The sequence below is a fragment of the Rissa tridactyla genome, chromosome 14, assembly GCF_028500815.1.
Source record: "Rissa tridactyla isolate bRisTri1 chromosome 14, bRisTri1.patW.cur.20221130, whole genome shotgun sequence".
Lineage (NCBI taxonomy): Eukaryota > Metazoa > Chordata > Aves > Charadriiformes > Laridae > Rissa > Rissa tridactyla.
The window spans coordinates 965,020-984,656 of record NC_071479.1 but is presented as its reverse complement, the minus strand read 5'-3'; the positions used below and the strand labels follow the sequence as shown (position 1 = coordinate 984,656).

General features: G+C 44.5%; 1 protein-coding gene across 7 annotated transcripts in view; it reads left to right on the top strand.

Annotated features, from left to right (window-relative positions):
- Positions 1 to 19,637, top strand: part of RAPGEF1 (Rap guanine nucleotide exchange factor 1) — an 87,136-nt gene that overhangs the window by 24,189 nt on the left and 43,310 nt on the right. For all 7 annotated transcript variants that reach the window (XM_054220379.1, XM_054220380.1, XM_054220377.1 and 4 more), the window contains 3 exons: positions 9,687 to 9,826; positions 14,345 to 14,523; positions 17,715 to 17,871. In XM_054220379.1, coding sequence (XP_054076354.1) covers positions 9,687 to 9,826; positions 14,345 to 14,523; positions 17,715 to 17,871 — 476 coding nt within the window. The remainder of the gene's footprint in view (positions 1 to 9,686; positions 9,827 to 14,344; positions 14,524 to 17,714; positions 17,872 to 19,637) is intronic.

Below are 19,637 nucleotides of genomic sequence, written 5' to 3'. Positions count from 1 at the left end.
GGTTTTAATTCAGGCATGAGGAGACAGGATAAAATAGAGAGTTGTCACAGGTAATTGTTTACTGCTGAAGTAAAAACTAAAGGTTCTAATGTTTATGTGCAGTAGAGTACAAGATAGAGGTCTCACTTAGACTCTGTAAGCCACCTCATGTTTCCTGCCATGATGGTATAGGGATGTGCTAACCCTACAGCTAACAAAGACGAGGGCTAGTATTTCCTCTCCCTCCTGGGCTGTTCAGTTCAATTAACATCTCGGTTTCCCCTTGCTGGAGGCGCTGGTGTTTCAAATTGTGCTTATAGAAGACTAAAATTTCCTACTGCCTGTAGGCAGACAATAAAACTGGTGGTTTGGTTGCAGATCCTATCAGGTATAGACTAGGGTATGGAACTGAGGATATGGCCTGCAGCTTCCTAACCCTTTATGGAAGCAGCACAACAATATGTAAAAGCAACTTCTGACCTGATTACCTCAGAAATTTCACACCTCCGGTGCCGCTGTATCACTGCACATATGCTTGTCTGTACGTGGAGATAGAGAGCTGGCCCTTTGGGGCAACAGCATAGTAATACTTCAAAGTTTAGTGATTTGCATCGCCCTCCTGTGATGCCTTGTTTTATTGAGTAAGCAATATTAGGGAAGTTTACGCTGGTATTGCAGTGCCTCTCTAGGAGATAGCGCTGGCCTGGTTCCTGAAACTCATTTTTCTTTCTCTGGCAGAGATGTGAGCTCCCAGCATGGTGCACTGGAGTTGTGCAGACACGTTTAATCCTACCAAACCGAATATCTGCTTTTCAGCATCTGAGCCCCGAGGATACGGTGCTAGTCAGAACAGTGAGAAATGAGGCTTCCTTGCAGAGAAGTTAGCTCATCTCTTAACGTGCATGGAAAAGAGCTTACATCACACTCTCACCTGGACTGTTGCCCTTAATCTATGGTACTTGCTAAAGAAGGAAATAAAACTGAGCATGTTTAAGCAAATGCTTTCCATGTTTTGATCTTATTTCTTGTGCTCAGCTCAGATGCGCGTGGGCGGTGGCTTTTGGTCAGGGTATAAGGTTCCTCCCAAGCCTACTAGAAAAGAGGGGTTAGCTTTGCAATTCAGACCGAATGTGCAAAGAGTCTGTAATCAGAGGTCAAAAATAAAGATGACTATAATTAGTAATGTCCAAAGCAACTGAAAATTGTGTCAGGCAGATCTGAGCCAGCTTCTCTTTTTTTCCATCGCCTAATGAATGAAAGCTGAGGTTACGCTCCAAAGATGAAAGAGAGCTGAGTTTTTCCCATTCAAAACTAGTGCTGTGGGGCAGATGCAAAGTCAAAACTCTCGTTTACAACCTTGTTTTTCAGCTGTTGAACCTGTGGGCAGGTTGTGAGCAATTAGGCTTTTCCCTAAAGCATCTAAAATAATGCGTTTCTGCTTGCCGTCGTGCAGAGTGCCAGTGACGACATTCTGTCACCTTGGAGATGGATAAACAGCTTCAGCAACATCGGGTTATAATCTTTCAGGTCTGAGTTTCAAAGCTGACAGCCGTACGGCTGAAACCCAAGTCTAGCAAAGGTTTTTCAGTGTGGAAAGAGTCTGAATGCGCTCGAGTAAAATGAGAGGAGGGGAGAAAGAGTTTAAGCAGAGCTCAGTGACAAGGCTTTTTGCTCGGCCATGGCAGCCGTGTCAATGAAAGGAATTAGCTTTGGCTCACATGCTCCCTACAGCCCGGAGTGACTCAGGTGGTGCGCACGCATTCTTGTGCCTGCAGGGCTTTATTTTTAGATGTCTGAATCACTGTCATGACTATATCCTCATAAAGCCATTAGACGAGCGGGGATGCCCACGGACCCCATATTAAGTCATGTTTGGTGAACAGAGAAATTCAAGAGATTCCCTTGCAACCGTTGCAATTTCTGTGTTCAGAGCTGCCTGCTGAAGTAACGTGGAGGCTATGCCTTGTAGCTGGATTATTTCTTCCATTTAATTTTAAATGTTTAGTTAACAGCCTTGGTGGTTTTTGTGTAGAGCAGGGTGAGCATGGACCACAGCAGGCTTGTTGATGTTGGAGGCTACTTGACTCTCGTGTTGTTTTAGTGTTGCTGGCACAGGGGGAGTTACGAGTCAGGTTACCAGTGTTGTAATCCCATTAGTTCTCTCGGGCTTGCAGGGCTGTGCAAAATCAGTACTTAAATGGGAAGTTACCAGAGACTCACCAGATGCTGCACAAAGGTTTGCTAGTGATCGGGTAAACGGCAACATTTTTGCTTGTGGGTTGATATGGGACCACTCTGCTGGAGCGCCTTTCTTTCAGATAAACCAGAGCAAAAGCCCTGTCTGCTCCTTATCAATAAATTACAGTATCTTTTTCAAAAAGAATTCTCAAAGCCAGCTTTGGTCTGCTGGAGGAAACTGAACTTGGGTAGCAAAGTCCTACTCCCTCAAATCCCTCCTTGTTCAATTAATTGCACCTTTTCCTTTTTTTTTTTCCCCTCTTTTCTCCCTGTAAATCGGTTGGGTGGCATTGCTGCAGAGTTTGCAGTAGCTAAAGGATTCCTGGTTTGTATGTCTGCATGCAAGGGATTTCTCTCCTCTGAAATACTTCAGGCTAAAAGGGGACTAGGAGGGAACCTGGTCAGCTGCTCTGAACTTGTTGCTTGGTCGGGTGCATCTGTTCTTCGTCGCAACCTGAAGATTTGCTTCTGAATATGAAGCTGGAAGGAAGAAGAGCTGTGGTACTAATGCACCGTAAAATTAATGTTGTTGACTGACCCAATCCTTTTTGCTGCAGTCAGGAGACGTGGCTGAATTGATAAGTTGCCCTCTGTGCCTCCCCGTTCCCTTGCAAACACTGCGAGCTCTTTCCACATGAGGTTGCTGCAGCTGGAGATGCCTCATTCATGGTTGCTTAGAAAGAAAAAAAAAAATCAAAATAAAAATGTGCTCTCTGACAAATAAAAATGTTTTGCTTCCTCTGGAGGCCCCGGAGGGCGGCATAAAAAATAATGAAGCCTGTGAGTCAGTGAGCAGTGCCTGGCCAGCTGAGAGGGAACTGAGCCTCCCTTTTCCATAGAAGTTTGTGTGCTGTCATTGCACATCATTAATGCTCGCTGGTTTATGCTCATTCACTGTCATGTTGCCAAAAAAGAAAAAGGGCAGTCGGTCTTTCCGCTCCCAAATGCTGGCTGCTTCGAAGGTGACGTGATGTTAAAGGAAAAGTTTCTTTAGCACTCAAGAATGATTGTTTGATTCTCAAGCTGCCCTTCCTCCACCGTTTTCCTCTAAAACCTGGCAGCTCTCCTAGCAAACGGATTCCCTGGAGAGAGACTTGGAGCAACTCACAAACAGCTCCACCTAAGGTACAAAGGTTAGGGTGGGCAAACTTCCTGATTGACACCGGACCCTCCCTTTTTTTTTTTTTTTTTTTTTTCTTTCTGGATCCCCTACTGGGTCTTTTTCTTTTTTTTTTTTTTTTTTGGTTGTGATTAAATTCTCTTTGCTTCAGCCTCTGGGGATAATGACGAAGTTGAAAAAGTAAACTCATGGAGATGGAAGTGTTAGGTTTGCGGCTTCTGTAGCATCTGTGATGCAACAGAAGATGCTCAGAACATTTAAAAGGGATATTTTAATTCTGTTCTTTCACGTTCTGTCTTTTCCGTATGCAGGATCCCAGTTCATCCTTTTGAGAGCATACAGCATCGCACAAGTGCTGCATATCAGCATTTTTAGAGTTCCAAACATCCCCAGAACTTCTGGAGAAAGAGGGCGTGAAATGTCGCAGGAGGCCGTTTGCTGCATAATGCGAGAGCTGAGTTACATTTTGAGTGTGAAAGGGCCAAGAACGTGTCTGGGGTTCTCCTCAGCTGTTTCTTCAACCCTCCTTGAGAGCCCAGTGCTTCCTCTCCATCCTCACAGCTACACACTGGTGGGCTTGAATGTTTTGTGGCAATAAAGACAGAGATGCCCTCCGCCACAAAATCATTTAAAATTATTTTTAAAAGTGCCCCTATGGTAGCTTTCCGTTGCCCACAGCCCACTGGTGAGCTTCACATTGTTCCTCCTGCATCGGCTCTGCCAGCTCTTCCGCGGAGGAACTCGGCTGTTGGGAGAGGCTGATTGAGTTTCAGGTTAGAGCAGCGTTTTTGCAAAGCTGAAAGGCTTTGATTTTCTGTCAATCGCTGTTATTTTAATGTTTGCGTTACAGGAGAGCCCAAAAGCTTTAGCCAGGGCAAAGGCCACGCAGATCTGTGTACTTCAAAGTATGTAGTAGATAACAGCCCTTGCCTTAAGGCGAAGGGAGAGGGTGGGAGGAAGATGGTTGGGAGTTCTAGTAGTATGCATATAAAGTCTTGAAAGATCTGTGCTTTGCAGCATGCTTCATGGTTATCGTGGGACGCTCTCCCGTGCCCATCTGTCCATCCCGAATCGCCTGTTCTCCTGTGTTTCTGACAGCAGAATCGGTCTAGAGGAGCTGTAGCCGCAGCCCCAGCCCCGCAGCCTCTCGCTGGGTAGCACATCCGTCGCAGCACCAAACGGACAGCCGCAGCGGAAAGCTCGTTTTGAACTATTGCTCGTTATTTTTTTCCTTTTGCTTCAGAACTCCTAAAGTCCCTGTCAGCTAGGGTTTAGCTGAAGCCTTGCAACTTGCCTTTTGTCTTCCACAAATGATGGAGCTGAGCCCAAGGGAACGAATGCCATTTTAATGGGCATCGTTGTGTAAGTCATTACGTAAGTCACCTCTGCCTTCAAAGGACTCGTGGCATAAATGGCAGGAGCGGTTGATTAAAAATGTGCACAAGAGCTTCGTTATGACATGGGGAGAGATGTCCGCTGTTATTTTTAATCTGATAGCTTTTAAATATGTGCATTCAGCAGAGACCCAAATGGCCTTTAAAAAGGGAACCATTTGTGGGATGAGATTTTTAGACTCAACTTCGTTCTTTCTAACAAGCTGCAAGAGTCAGTTCAAGCTGGAAAATGGACTATAACTTTTTTAAGGCTTTGTCTCCTCTAAAGCTGCAGGTTTTCGGTGTGTGAACACATAGAGTGAAAGAAGATGGAGGGTTTAAGTTTTAGGTTTTCAGGTGAAGAAAGAAAAGGTACAATCTTCTAAGGTTGGAGGTTTTTTATTAAAAAAAAAAAGTCTATTTTCAATTTGTCTGGCATGATGCAAGCAATGGACAAGTTAAACAGTTAAATTGCAAATCCCTGTGGCTGGAGCCTGCCTGCCACTGAGCTGTGCCGTAGTGACAAAAGCGTGTCCAGGAGGTCCGGAGGCAGCCGGGGGTTATTGCCCACCTCTGAAGCCTCCCATGTGCTGGTCGCGCGCAGCCGGCAAGGGATGCGACTGGCGAGGGGGACCCTGTGGCTGGGAATTCTGCCCTGACTGAGCTCTTTAAAAGGCTGAACTTTCATTTTGACTTCAAAGTAAGTAATACGCTGCTGGGTCAGGTTGGTGGAATTCACCAGCATGTGTATGTTTGGACTTAGTTTCTGGCGTTCCTTAGAACCCAAGTGGAAGGTGACCTCTTGAGTATGGCAGTGGTGGACATTGGGTTTTGACTTGCCAGCTTTCTCCTAAGCAGCCTAGTTTCTTCACCCACAAGCGCATAAGCTGATTTATCTGCCTTCCCTTGTGCCTCTTAATCCACTGTCGTTTAAAATCTGCAGTTCTTTCCTCGCCAGATTTAGCTTTCTGTCAGCATGCTGGATGGCACCACCGCTTTGCTGGGGATGAAGCGGCTTCCGTCCGGCCGTGGCCTGCCTGCCTCAGGGGGTCCCAAAAAACCCTCCGGCTGCTTGGAGCAGGCGCGTAACGTGAGCTTTGTGGTGTTGTGTGTGTGGTCGGAGCCCAGACGCGTGCCGGCCGGGGGAGACGAGCCCGAGCAGTGAGCAGGGCCGTGACTCAACAGCTGGAGCGTGTTCAAGCACAACGGAGCGGGAGCCTCATTAGTAGGGGGATGGAATTAGCAATGAAACGAGTGACATATTAAAGCTTCCAGTCAGAAATCAAGAAACTCAAATCCATAGTAAAGTAATTTTGAAGGGATCTCTTTTTCCAGTTGTGTGCAGCAGCAGAGCATCCAGAGAGATGAAATACGAGGGGGCAGAAAGTCAGCTGTTCCTTTGAGACAGAAACACTTTGATACAACAGAATTTTTTTTATTTCCCCCCTTCTAGTTGAAATCACTCCATTGAGTTTATTACCCTGTTTTTTCCCATTTATCTTATAAATATTTGGACACTGCATAGAAGTACAGGGTACCCTCCTCCTGTGCACCAGAAAGAAGTTCAGAAGGCCGGTGCTGAGGCTCCAGTTAAACACTGCCAGTTATTCATCACGAAGAGGCGAGGGTAATATGATCGAACAATTTCCAGCGGCAGACTACCGAGCTGAGGAACAACTTCAATGCTGCATTCAGGGGTTTGGTTACTGGAGACCGGGCAGGAGCAGAGGGACAGGAGAAGTGGTTTGAGCACTGCCATGGCTCTGCTTTCTGCTTCTCTCTGTACGTTACCAAATCATTTGATCTCGAAAGGCATGTTGTGCTGTTTGAACTTTTAAACTGGACAGACATGAGACATGTTAGATATTTAAATTAGGATGTAGTGTAAAGAAAGGGACTTTCTCAAAGCGGACCAGTGCTACGGTAACCAGTCTAGGAAGTCTTGCTCAGCTGTGCCTTTTCCAGGAGAGTTTCATCTTCATCTGTAAAAGCTTAGGTGACTTACACCTTTGAGCTAGAATACCTCCTGTTTAAGTGCAACTTCCCTTTTATACCACTTCATCCAGACTCATTAAAATGTAAATTCTGTTTGTAACGCTTGAATGATGTACCTGCTTGAAAACCCTAAAGCCCATTGTGCCGAATAATTGTTTGGTGGCATTCACTGAATATAGTCACAGTAGCTCCACCGCTTGATTCGTGAATTCGGGGAGCGAGCTGAGGGCCTCCCGTCTGATGGGGATGCTGTACTGGAGTCACCGACTCGCCCGCTGCTCTTTTGAGTCAAGTTGCTTCACCTTTGTGCCTGCTTCCCGTCTGCAGAGTGAGGTTAAGGCCTAACTGTTTAAGGATGAGAAAGAGATGTTTGTAACGTGCTTGGAACAAGAAAAGCGCTATTTTAAGTGCTAAGTGTAATTGAGTGTGAGAGAATATTGGCTTCTGACTCATTTGTTTAACTGCAAATGCATCAGAAACTCATGAGCAGATGAGATCTGGAAAATGCTGCTTGTAGATGGAAAGACACGGTAGTAAAAAGCTGCATTAATTTGTGATATTCAAAGTAGGACTCAGCAGGGCTAACAATAACGTTTATTATTTTTGCCAGTGTCGGCTAGTTTACTTCGTTAGTACTATTTTAAGAAGTTCCCGTTCTGCTCCAGCCACTTGCTCGTGTCCTCGCTCTGTAGGTGTGTGTCCCCTCGGAGCCTGGCATGCGAATGATTCAATGTTTGATGTGACAGAAGGGTGAAGAGAGCGGGGGGAAATGGTTAGGCTGGGGGTGGCGGTGAAGGGAATTTGGTGTCAGCAGAAGAGGAACTTTCTCCCCTGACAAAACATCTCCTTTTGGAGGTCCCAGACCATGCACACACATGGGTTCAGCTGTTCACGCCTTCGCCCCGTAGAGGTGGGCAGAGATGTCTGGTGGGAATGAGAAAAGGCAATTGTAGTCTTCTGAAATCTTTCTCCCTTTCAAATGTCTTGTCCCTACAAGGCAAAATTATCACCGTAAGCAACCAAGGTTATTTTTAAGTATTGAACATTTTCTTACTCAGACTAGCAGTTTGGATCTTGATGCAGCCCATGGAGGAGCCAGATGCAATTTGTTGCTGCTACCATGATTTCCCTGTAGATTAATTATTGTGATTGTTTGCCAGTTCTTGAAAAATAAATTCACAGCCATGACTTCTCTTGGCAAGCGTGCCTACGCGTGCATGTATAGAAATTCTCATATGGTGTACGAAATCAGTACGAATCATTTTTTGGGGAGGAGCGCAAGAGCATTATCACAGCAGCCAGGAACTGTTCTCAGCAGTGACCTTCGGCACCCTGCGGATCCGGAGAGGTTTTAAAGGTTTGGAGATCCCCTTGTGGATGTAAAGCAATGACGTAAATTGTTGCTAAGTTAGGGTGCCAGCTGCTCTAAGTGATTCTTCAGAGGCCAACTGATATGTCTGGATTTATCTGCAGTGACCAAGGTTTTTAGTGCCTCCCTTCTCAGTGCATTAAACGGCACTTTTATGATAGAAAGAAAACTTTGAAAAACATTTACTCCTGTAAATGGAGAACAGGTCTGCAGCCAGACTGGATTAGAATCGGTGCTGATGCGGCTTCCATTAATAGGATGCCTGCAAAATTTTGATGTAGAGGACATAACTAACCGGAGTTTTGGCTCTGGCGAAGGTGTTAATAGCAGGGTCTTAACGCACTACCAGGAAACCGAGTTTAAAGGGAGACAGCCCTTCTGGGGAGGCCAGCACAGGTTCCTTCCCTCGAGCTGTGGTTAGGTAATTTCTGAGCGCGAGGAGCGGGGTTTGCGCTGCAGTGTGGTATTTAGCTTCTGGGTGCTAGATTTGACTCAGCAGCCTTTTCTGTTTGCCGTCCGCATGCTAACGAGGTGGTGCAGTGCTGCATGCGTGGGGCTGGGGCCGTTTGACTCATTACGGCCGGTGCAGTCAATTCCCAAATAACCTAAAAGAAAAATGAAACGCACAGCAAAACTGCTTACTTCTCTTGTTAATGTAGTTAAAGGCAACTTTGGTATCTTCTGCTGAATTATCTGGGTCACCAGAGAGCAATTCAAACCTTCATTTATTGAAGTGCTCTTTGCTCAAAATACGTTCTAAATTGCTCTCTACAAGGCAGCTTAGTTTTATTTAGCTTCATGGCTAAACAGATAAAAATACATTTCAACAGTAAGTCTGCATGCGGCATTATTGCAAACCTGTGAGACTTCTGCTTTCTGATATTCAAAAAACTATGAAAATAGAGGATTTTTTTAAAGGGTTGAACAGTTCTGTAATTAAGCTTCTTCAAGGATGCTCCGGTATTGAAGTGGTTCCTCTGTGCTCTGGTTTGTCTGGTACACTTGAAGTGAAACCCGGTGCGAATGACAAGGGCTGGCATTTTTTGTTCAGAGGGAGCCACATTCAAAGGTGACACCACCACGTGGGTCGGAGACCAGCAGCCTGGGCAGGGCATTGCATGGGACTGTGTTTTCCCTTCCCGAAGCAGCCACCAGCCCTGGGCACGGGCCAGTCCCCTGCCCACGCGCCCGCGGTGGCTGCAGACCCCAGCCAGGGCACGGGTGGGAGCTTGCTCTGCCAGAGGTCTGTGAACAACTCACTTCATCCCCCGGACTTAGCTGCTCATCCGCAAAAGAGGGATGATGATTACCTCCTTTGTAAAGTACTTTGGGATCTGCTGGAGATAAGTGCTTTTGAGAGAGCTGATTTTCCTTTTCTCTCCAAGGCAGAGAGCAGTAGCGATCCCGCTGTTCCTGCCTTTGCGCTGCAGCGTCACTGCCTCCGAGGGGAAGCAGGACATGCTGGTGATACTGCGGTTGGAAACATAATAGAGAAAATTTACATGGTTGCAATGTTTTTCATAGGCTGGTCTTCCAGATAATGCTGTAACACAACTTCCCCGGTTTCAACAAATTTACCCTAATCCAGTAACGCATTTCTATGTCTTTCTAGATTCTGAGCGTTCCCATCTCTCCTCGTTCACTATGAAGTTGAAGGGCAAGTTTCATTCACCAAAAATAAAGAGAACCCCTTCAAAGAAAGGAAAGCAAGCTGACCTGACAGTGAAAACACCAGAGAAGTCAGCGAACAAAGTAAGCAGACGAAGGACGTGTTCTGTTAGTCTTGCTGGTTGCTTGTTTGCTGGTACTGGGTTTATCAAAATGTGCAGCCCTCCTTTCAGTGCGTGACTGCAGAATTCTACACATTTTTCAGGGGTTCTCAGGGTTACTTTATGGTTAATTATAAGCTGCACTGTGTAGTATAAAATAAGAGCATCCAAGGCATGTACTTCCCTTTGGAGACCCTGATGAGACCTCCTTCCATAGGCATTTAAATATCTCATTATGGAATGTAGTTTATGGCCTGACACATGCTCCCAACATGCACACCCTATGGTTATGCTTCCAGCTTCCAAACAACTGCCTGGTTTGGGGGTGTGATCATTAAAAAAAAACCCCAAAACCCAGACGAGCAATTCCTTGAAGCGGGTCCAAAGACGTGTTCAATCTCTGACGGCGTCAGCAGGGAGAGGCAAACAGATGCGCTCAGGCAGCTGCTGATTCCAGCACGCTGTTCCTCGGACCCAACGTGCTCCAAGTCCTCCGCGAGCTGAGGTCACCGTTTCTCCCGGCACAAACCTATAAGTGTTATCTCCTCTGCTGTTGTGACCCGATTATGGAGACTATCTCTGTAACAATACTGCTGCAGTCAGTTTTCAAGTATAAATCTAAGCCAAAAGTTAAGAACAGCCAAGGTTATTTATGATAATTCAAAGTCTTTCCCAGTTGTTGAAAGTCTCACCCAGTGTGCAGCGCCAGACATGCAAACTTTTTTAGATTATCTCTGCTGAGGATTGTTGGAGTGTTACTGAGAGCAGTGAGCAAGATACAGTTATCCGGCAGCGCGTGATGTGCTTAACACCCAGAGAAGTCGCTGCAGGGCTTCCTAGCCCTGTTCTGCACCGTCAGGTGGGAGATGATGGGGCTTTTCTTTCCCAGGCTGTAGGGTCTTTTTTTCCCTGGGAGGCTATGGATATGCTTTCCAGGAAGCCAAGCACCTTGTATTTCTGACTGCTACTAAAACATAAAAATAAAAAAAATATCTGTGAGTACTCATTGAAGGCTTTTAATTCCAGTGATGTTTCAGGATGGGAAACTGAGATAATTTGGAGGTATTTCTTTAAATTGATGTGTAACCACATATTAAATAAATTAGAAAATGAAGAGCCCTTTTCAAAATGCTATTCTATAGCAAATATATATTAGCATGTTAATAATAGGTGAAGTTTTTGCTTTTCTTTCTTTTCTCTAAAAAAACAATACTAGAGGATTTACTGATAAGGCATGCTCAACATATAAAACCTTTTTTTTTCATGTACAGATTGGTATTTTTTTTTATTGGGAAACAAAACACTTGCAACAATTTTTATTATTGTACATAATTATTTAAGCCGTGGATATTTTTATACTATGAAATATTGTTGATTTCTGGCTCATTCCATATCTATTTTAATAGCTACTGTCCAAATAGTCAATTATTTGGATGTAGTCAGCTCGTTAGCTTCGTGGGGAGGGAGCGGAGAGGAGGATACGCCTGGATTGTCAGCAGGTTCTTTTACTGTAATACAGACATCAGTTGACAAACAGGAGATTTTCTGTCAGAAGACACACTTGATAAACCAAATATCATCCTTTCCTCCCTCTTAAGTACTTAAGATGCTATTTTTATACTCTTGAAGTAGCTAATCACTGTAGAGCAGAAATAGCAATACTAAAAATTAATGTAAAATCACTACGTGTAACCTGAAGGTTACGCTTAACCCATGCAGACGTCATCTCCTCTTCTTCCCCTGGACACCTAGACGTGGGCAACCTAAGGGGAGTTTTTTTCAGAGCCTCCTTTTGTCCCCTGGACCCTGTATTTGATTCTTACCCCAGGGCATAGTGTAGGAACAGTAGCGTCCTTCAACACCATATGCAAAGTTATCATAGGTTTTTCACTGCCAAAATGCAGGGGGAAAAGGGACTGTTGCAGCTTTTGTCATCGGGTGTGTTCTGTACAGCTTGCCGTAACCCTTTCTGGGTCAGCTGTAGCTCATACACGATGCATTTGTAACGATTAAGGGAAAACTTCGAAAGTCATGCGAAAATACCTGTATGTGGCAGGCAGGCAGGGGAGCGGCGAGGAGCTGCTGTTTTCCTGAATGTTAAGTTTATCTCATTTAATGCCCGGAAGGGCAGCGGGTGAACGGGGCGATCCTGCCGCAGTAGCAGCTCCCACGACCTGCTCTCTCGCGGGGGAAGGTCGCTGCTGGGGCAAGTTCACCCCAGCTGAGACGTGAAGTGAGAGATTAGTTCAGGTCCTCTCTGCCAACCCAGAGGGGTACCACTGCATGTGTACTTTGGCTTTAGGGACACGCTAAAATGTCTGGTGGAAAAACTTAATATCATTGCTCTTGTAAGCTGCGCACGCTGGAATATATTAATATCCATCCATCCCACCAGGTGATTACTCCTTTCCCTAGATTTATTGCTGCTGTTCTCGGGCCTTAGTGAGTAAAGCACTGAGCGCGAGAAACGTCCACCTCGTAGCAGCAACTGACATTTATCCATCCGAGCTCTGTAGCAGAACCTGCAATCCTGTGCAGGATGCCTAGGCTTTCTTTGGGTGTGTTCACGTGCGCGTGTACACACGCAAATGTGTGATACCTTTGGGCCTCGTAAAAAGTGCCCTTAGGGAATGTCACCCTAGGAGCTAGCAGGGAAGTTGCAAAAAGAGGGCTGTGTCCCAAGTAGTGTCCGGTAGCTGGAGTTGCAAGCCTTGATGTGCTCAGAGGAAGGATTTGTGCTTCCACTTGTCATTCTCAGCCCAAACTCTGAGTCAAGCCCATCCCTCCTGTGGGCCAGGAGAGTGTTTAAGCCGTTAAGTCACAAGCCTTTCTACAGGAAACACTTGTTGAATGAAACACATAAACAGCCATCAGAGCAGGAACTGCAATCCGCATTTTTTCACTTCTGTTTGTGAGCTCTGGCCGCTGGGCCGTAGTCATGCTTCCTTGGGGAATGTACGGGCTCTCTCATCCCTGAAACGTGTGGTCGTTTCATATTAGTGCAAAACATTCGTGGGAGGGACTGAGCTCCATATCCTGGAATAAACCTTGCGGTGGTAAGGGCCTGAAAAATGGGAAATGTCATTTTTGACATCAGCGAGTTGCCAGGATGCTCCTCAGCGAGGGAGCTGGGGATGGCTGGAGCTCTGGGAGCTGCAGATCAGACCTTGAGGTGCCTGGCAAGGATTATTGTCAGAAGTGGAAGCAGCAGCGGAGTTTCGGCCCTTCCCAGATGAGATGGAAAATGACAGGGTGGTTTGCAGATCTTGGGTTGGGACTTCGACTTCTAAAGTTGGAGCTAGATGGAACTTGGGACTCTAATCCCTTTGTGCAACTGCCCCCAAATTACTAACCAGTGCTGCCTATAAATTGTTCTTCCTAAAACTGTTTGGGCTGCTGACCTGGTTTTGCAGAAAAGCGGCAGTAGAACGGCGGACAAGAGTATGGGGAGCACACAATGCCCATAGGTCATTAATTCTTGAAGCTGAATTTACTGAGGAGATAATGGATGAAACCTGACTCTGCTAAGCTCTCCACTCCTTTTCTAGCGGTCTTCAGTAGTTAATTTAAATCTCACTTAGGAACTACTTGTGGCATTGAAAGTCCTCCAGGCATGCTCTGGTAAACTTTTAAAACATATCCCTGTCCAGAATGCCATTAAGATATCATGTATCACTTCTGAATTTCCTCGTCTGCTGTCGGTGGTGGCACAGAAGTTGGTGACCACAACTCAGCTTTGTTCCAATGAATTGTTCCCTTCCGCAACATTCGTTCACTGATGCCAAAATTTAGCTTTCAGTCTGTCCCCACGGAAAGCCTGTGAGTTCCCTTGTTCAGCAGCATCACAGAATGACTCCGGTTGGGGGCTGATCAGAGGGAGGTTTTTATTTGTGAATGGAGAGACAAGACTGTAGCCCACTTTTGTACAAGTAGGCTTATTGGCGTCAGCAGAATTACTCAGAATAATAAGGTTCAACATCATGTGTGTCATTGAAACTGTCAGGGGTGGGCAGAAAAATGGAGGATTCTGTTTGGATTGTTCTGGAGTTTGGAAGTTTTTCTGACTGGGGGGTTGGATTTTGGTTGCATCAGAGGGGCAACTATTAAACCCAGTAGCTGTTGCTTCCTTTCTTGCATTATCATTACTATCTGCACTTCATATATTCTTTTCTTTCACCCTCCCCGTTTGGCGCGTGGGTTTCAAGCAGTGCCCTTAATGTCATCAGTAGTGTTAATCTTGGCCTAAAACTGATCAAGATTAGCTTTCAGGTTGGAATGCACATAATTCAGAAAGCTAAAGTGTGGGTGCAGTTTTGCAGTGACTGTTCTTTAGAAAGAGTAGTGATTCAATTTAAAAGTGTTTGTGGTAGAAGGGGTTTTCTCCAGCCCTCGTGGAATGTACCTCATTCAGTGTTGTCATACTTCGGGTAAGATAAAGTAACCTTGCCCTTAAAAATCCCGAGGCTTTAGCATCTCTCTCCTTTTTTTTCCTCCCCTTTAGAATGTATCATGGCTAGAAGAAAAGGAGAAGGAGGTCGTCAGTGCATTGCGCTACTTTAAGACTATTGTGGACAAAATGGCAGTTGATAAGAAAGTGTTAGAGATGCTGCCAGGCTCAGCAAGTAAAGTGCTGGAAGCCATCCTGCCCTTGGTGCAAACCGATCCACGCATCCAGCAAAGGTGAGTTTCCCTCTCGTAAGGAAGGGTAGGAAACCCTTCTTGGGTTTTGGGGCGGTGGCAGACCAGCAGGCTCCCAGATTCTCTCCTGGTGTCTGAAGAATGGCATCGCGCAGGAGACAGGAAATGCTGCAGTGGCTAATGAAGTGGCTGCTATTTTTACTAATTATGTGGTAGTTTTCAAACATAATTTAAAAGCAGATTCCCTGCTGTGAAGAAGCCCATGCTGTGCAAAGATAAAGCAAATCAGAATGGTTTCAGAGAGGAGGAAGGGCTGATTCTTAGCATAAACTTGGAAATTGATCGTTTGCTAGCGGAAGAGTCTCCTTAGATGCTATACTGTGTCTGCAGTCCATGATGGTATCCTAAAAGCTAACAAATCCAATAGCTTTTACCTGAAAAGGAGTTTATCTTCAGACTAATCCCTTTCTGCGGTCAATTTATCCACCCTGATAGTGGAGAAGTCTGAGCCTGCACTCTTAACTGCTTTTTTGGATGTTACTGGATCAGATACGGAAGAGGAGTAAACAGATGTACTTCAGTAGATTAACCAGTCCGAGTCCATTCCTGGGCGCTCTCAACAGATTATTTATTTTATGTTTTAACAGATTATGTGTATTATATTTTAACCACTTAGATGGTGGGTTTGAAACCAGAAAAGAAGTAGAAATTTGGCAAAGCAAAGCTCAGCATGGATTATAAGAATTTGTGGAGCTGTCAAGCCATAAAAACATAGCTGCTGTTCATCCCATAGATGCTGGAGCAATTGATTTACACCAAACAAGCAAACATTGTTGAATAATCTGTAAAGTGCAAAATTAACACAGACAGAGAAAAGCACAAATCTAGGCAGAGAAATGCAGTGTTTGATTCCTGAAATCCACCCAGTTTTTCTGCTGTTCCTATTTGTTTTCCTATTGAGTATGTCCAAAATTTTTGTTTCAAAATGCTTATTTCAGTTCTGGTGCAAGAAAGGCTTACAGGATGGTCGGGACAGCAGCAGGGTGCCAAATATTCTGCAAACAGAGATGCTTAGCTGTCTTTGGCCCTAAAGCACAGGTCAGGGTCGTACCTGACTACAGAATGAAGGAGGCAGTGGTGGGGACAGGAGGGATCCAGGTTGGGTTAGATCTGCAGAACTCCAAAGAGCAATAGCTGTTAGAATGGGAACATGCATCAGGCTTCTGCGTACAGACACAAAAGTTGCTATCAGGTTTCCCACCGCCATTAAATTCCTGACAAGCACCTGCTTTCACTTAATAAAAGAAAGAACAAACTTTCCCTGTACACCAGAAGAACATGTAAAATGTCAGCAAATATTTTTAGGATAGAACATATTATCTTTATAGTCACTTGCTTTGATTTATGTATCCACTGGGTGTTCACTGGGTGATCTTTCCTTCCAAGAATATATTTGAAAATAAGTATCAACTAAATGGTATTCAGCAGACAGTTCTATTCTTCAAATTTCTTTTACCCTCTCTCTTAGATATCCGTATTTACCCATATAAGCAGAATTCTCATAGTCAGGAGTCAGTGACTCTACGTAGTGATAAGTCTCTCTGGAAATGGTATGTATTAAAGCTCAGATCCCATATGTATGTTCTGCCTCGTTTAGCCTCACAAAAAAAAGGGGATCAGGCATTCTCAAAAAGCCACGTCCTTTCACGCCTACCTTTGCACTTTATTTCTTTTGAGTAGTGGCAGGGCACAAAGGGGTGATCTTGAGAACAAATGCCCCTCAAGAAAAGTGAGCAAGACTTGTGTCAGTGTGGAAGAAAGCCCTACAAGTATTGTTGGACTTCTTTTTGCTTTAGGGGAAGCATTTGCATCAAGGAAAAAAGTAATTAAATCTAGCACAAAATGGGCTTTCAATTACCGCCTCCTTAGAAGGAAGCAGACTGAAGATTAATGGCAAAGAAATCAAAGCCTTAAAAAGCGAAGGGGGAGGACCCTATTTAGGAAATAGCTCTTACCAAGCTAATTTCATTTGAAACTAGAACAAATGGCAAGCAGCATGCTTTAAAAGAAAAAAAAAAACAAAACAAACAAACAAACAAAAAAACAGAAAACAAAACAAAAAAACCAACAAGGACAACCAAACAAAAAGGTATTTGCTGCTGTTTGTTATCCCCCTGGTTGTCAGTCGACAGTAGTTCTTTCCCCAGTCCTGCAAACCTCATTCACCTCAATAACCTCATTGAAGCTTGTGGGCTTGATTCTCTTCTCACAGAGAATGAAATTACTGGAGTTAAACCAGTGTGAAAGGGATACCGGAGAGAAATGGGAAGATTTGGAACACTTGTATCAGTAATGATTGCAAGTTTACACCTTCTCTTATCTGTTTATGGTTTCGGTGCAGTTTGAAATTGATTCAACTTTACAAAGAGCTGTTGAATCGTTGCCATCAGCGGTGCCTTTAACACACCTTGTTTAGTAATGAAGTAAGTGTTTTCAGAATGGCCAAGGAAATGCCTCTGAGCATTGTTGTTACAGTTAACTTTTATTTAGAGTTGTCATCCTTCCAAATTATTTTTTTTCCCCTTCAGAACAATAGCTTCAATTCTGTTTCCCATTAAAAACAAAACAAAGCAACACCCTTCCTCTTCCAAACCTGAAATTCATTCAGTTCAATTTCTCTACAGAAGCGGGTTTTAATTACATGATTTCAGGCATTATAAACAGTGAGGAAATGATTTGTGAAGGAATGAGTACAGTCAGCTCTCAATTATCTGAGACATTTTTGGGGAAAGTTAATAAGGATGAAGGAAAGCATAGATAATACTGAAATAATATAAATTAGACTTAAATATATGACTTAAATATTTACCTTTGAAGTTAAGGCATAGGATGGAGCTGTAAACTAAAAGGGAAAGCATGTTCTTTTTAGCATGGCTGTGTTAACCTGCAGCGCAGATGATTCATTCTCGGCTAGCTGGGAGTGAGCTGTTGATTGTACCGTCGTGTCATCCCATTTGGTGCTGGAGAACGGGAGAGCGGCTGCAGCGGAGGAGAAACCTGGGCTTTGGCACCTGCTAAACGCAAATTCTGAACGCCAGAGAGAAGAGGAGAACAATCACATTTTTAACAGTGTGAAATTAATTTTAAATCAAGCACTCTCATAACATTTGATAGTATTTCCATAATTTCATTTTGTTCTTTTTTCCTCAACTGTTTCCTCCGCTGCCGTCCAGTTCTGCCATCTCGTCCTGCTATAGCCGTGTGTACCAGAGTCTGGCCAATCTAATTCGCTGGTCTGATCAAGTGATGCTGGAAGGTGTGAATTCAGAAGACAAGGAGATGGTGACAACAGTGAAGGGTGTAATAAAAGCTGTTCTGGATGGAGTCAAGGTACATGAGACAAATACTCTATATTCTATAAAGTATATAATAATGTATTTTAGAAGAGATACAGTTGAAAGAGGTTTTTAAGAGCCGGTAAAATATAAAGATCCAATTCTTGCCTTCAGTAAACTACCTCTTAGATCAACCGCTCTGTAAGCAAAATGATCCTGCTTGGTGTGCTGGTTAAAGACTGTCATCAATGGGTTGGCTACTGGTGTGCACTTCTGAAATGCTCTCCCTGGCATTTGGATGAATTGGAAGAAACGCTAAATCTTTATTGAGCATTGCATTAAATTTTTAGCAAGTCATTCGCAGTCTCCCATGCAGATTACAAGACAGAGTTTGCATATTTTTGGTCTAGGTAAAATATAATGGAAGTGCTTCCTATCGATGGCCACAGAGAATCAAAGACTCCAGCTCCATGTTTTAACATAAATTTCAAGGGATTCATCAGTGATACATCACCGCTTTCAGCAGTCGGATTAGGGTGTGGAACAGGTGATGAGCTAAGCTATGTTTTCTGGAGATTAATTTTACATAACTAATGGGAACGTTTAACAGAAACCTTTGTAAGCTTTGTGGGAGCTGCTTACAGCGTTCCCTCCCCGCCCCACCCGGGGAAAGCTGTTGGCTTTCCTTCTGCCTCCCGGTAAGCTTTTGGTGCCCATTATTTCTGTTTCCCGGGCTTGTCTCTGGGCTGATGGCCACGGAGGCTGGTCATTCGGCTGTCCTGGCGCTGCAGGTGAAAGTTGGCTTGAGCTGGGCTCGGGGCACCAGCAGAGACCATCATATCTCCTGAGAACCTTGTTTCACAAACTGTAGAGAAAGTTAAGCCTCTTTCAACAGCAGGGCTGAATCGAAACGTGAATGTTTAGATCAAGTACAGTGGGAAAGTTGCTGTTTTAAGAACTGCAGCAGGTGCTTCACCTGGATTAGTGTGTCAGGAAGAGGCATCTTTCACTGTACTCAAACTCAGCTCAGTTTTTCTTAAGAAGCTGAATGCGAAAGTGAAGTGGATCTCCCAAGGTTTGGCTGTCACATTTTCAGGAGTCTTGATGTGGTGTTTGCATGCTCCGAATATCTCTTTAATGTTGCTCAAACACAGATACTAAAATCTGCTATTACTTATCGAGCGTTTTAAACAAATATCTTTGAAACAAAACACTCCTATCACCTAAAGAAGACAGATTTTCCAGGATTATTTTGCACATTATGCCCTTTAACTTTAAGCTCCAGATTTGAAAAGTAAAGCCGGTCTTAAATTTGCACAGCAGGATAGAGAAAAGGAGTTTAGGTTAATGTCTCAGCTGCTGTTACTGTTGGAATTCAGCAGCAACTTGCAGTCTGTGGAAATCTGTGGTATCTGAGCTCTAATACCCAGCAAATAGCGAGACAGTTCCCTCTGTTATCACTTAATGAATCTGCACGATCCCACGGAGAGCTGTGTTATCAACAGATCCGGGATAGAGTCGTGTAGTCTCGTTGCATGAGACTTGAACATGCACTGTCCTTTCACGCTAAGTAGTATTCAAACCCCTGGTACCTGCTGCCTCCCAGTTGGGAGCCAGCCTGGGCTGGGAGCGACGCAGGCACGGCCACGCAGCGTTAAGCCTGAGCTGTTGAGCCCCGCTGGGCGGCACGGTTATATCCGTCTCTGCTTTGTTGTTAGACTAAAAGTTATTTTGGCCTTCAGTTGGAGCTGGCCTACGTCTGGTCAGCTTGGAGCGTGGTTAGAGCAGATGTGTGGCCGTCTGGGTAGATGCGAACGTGCC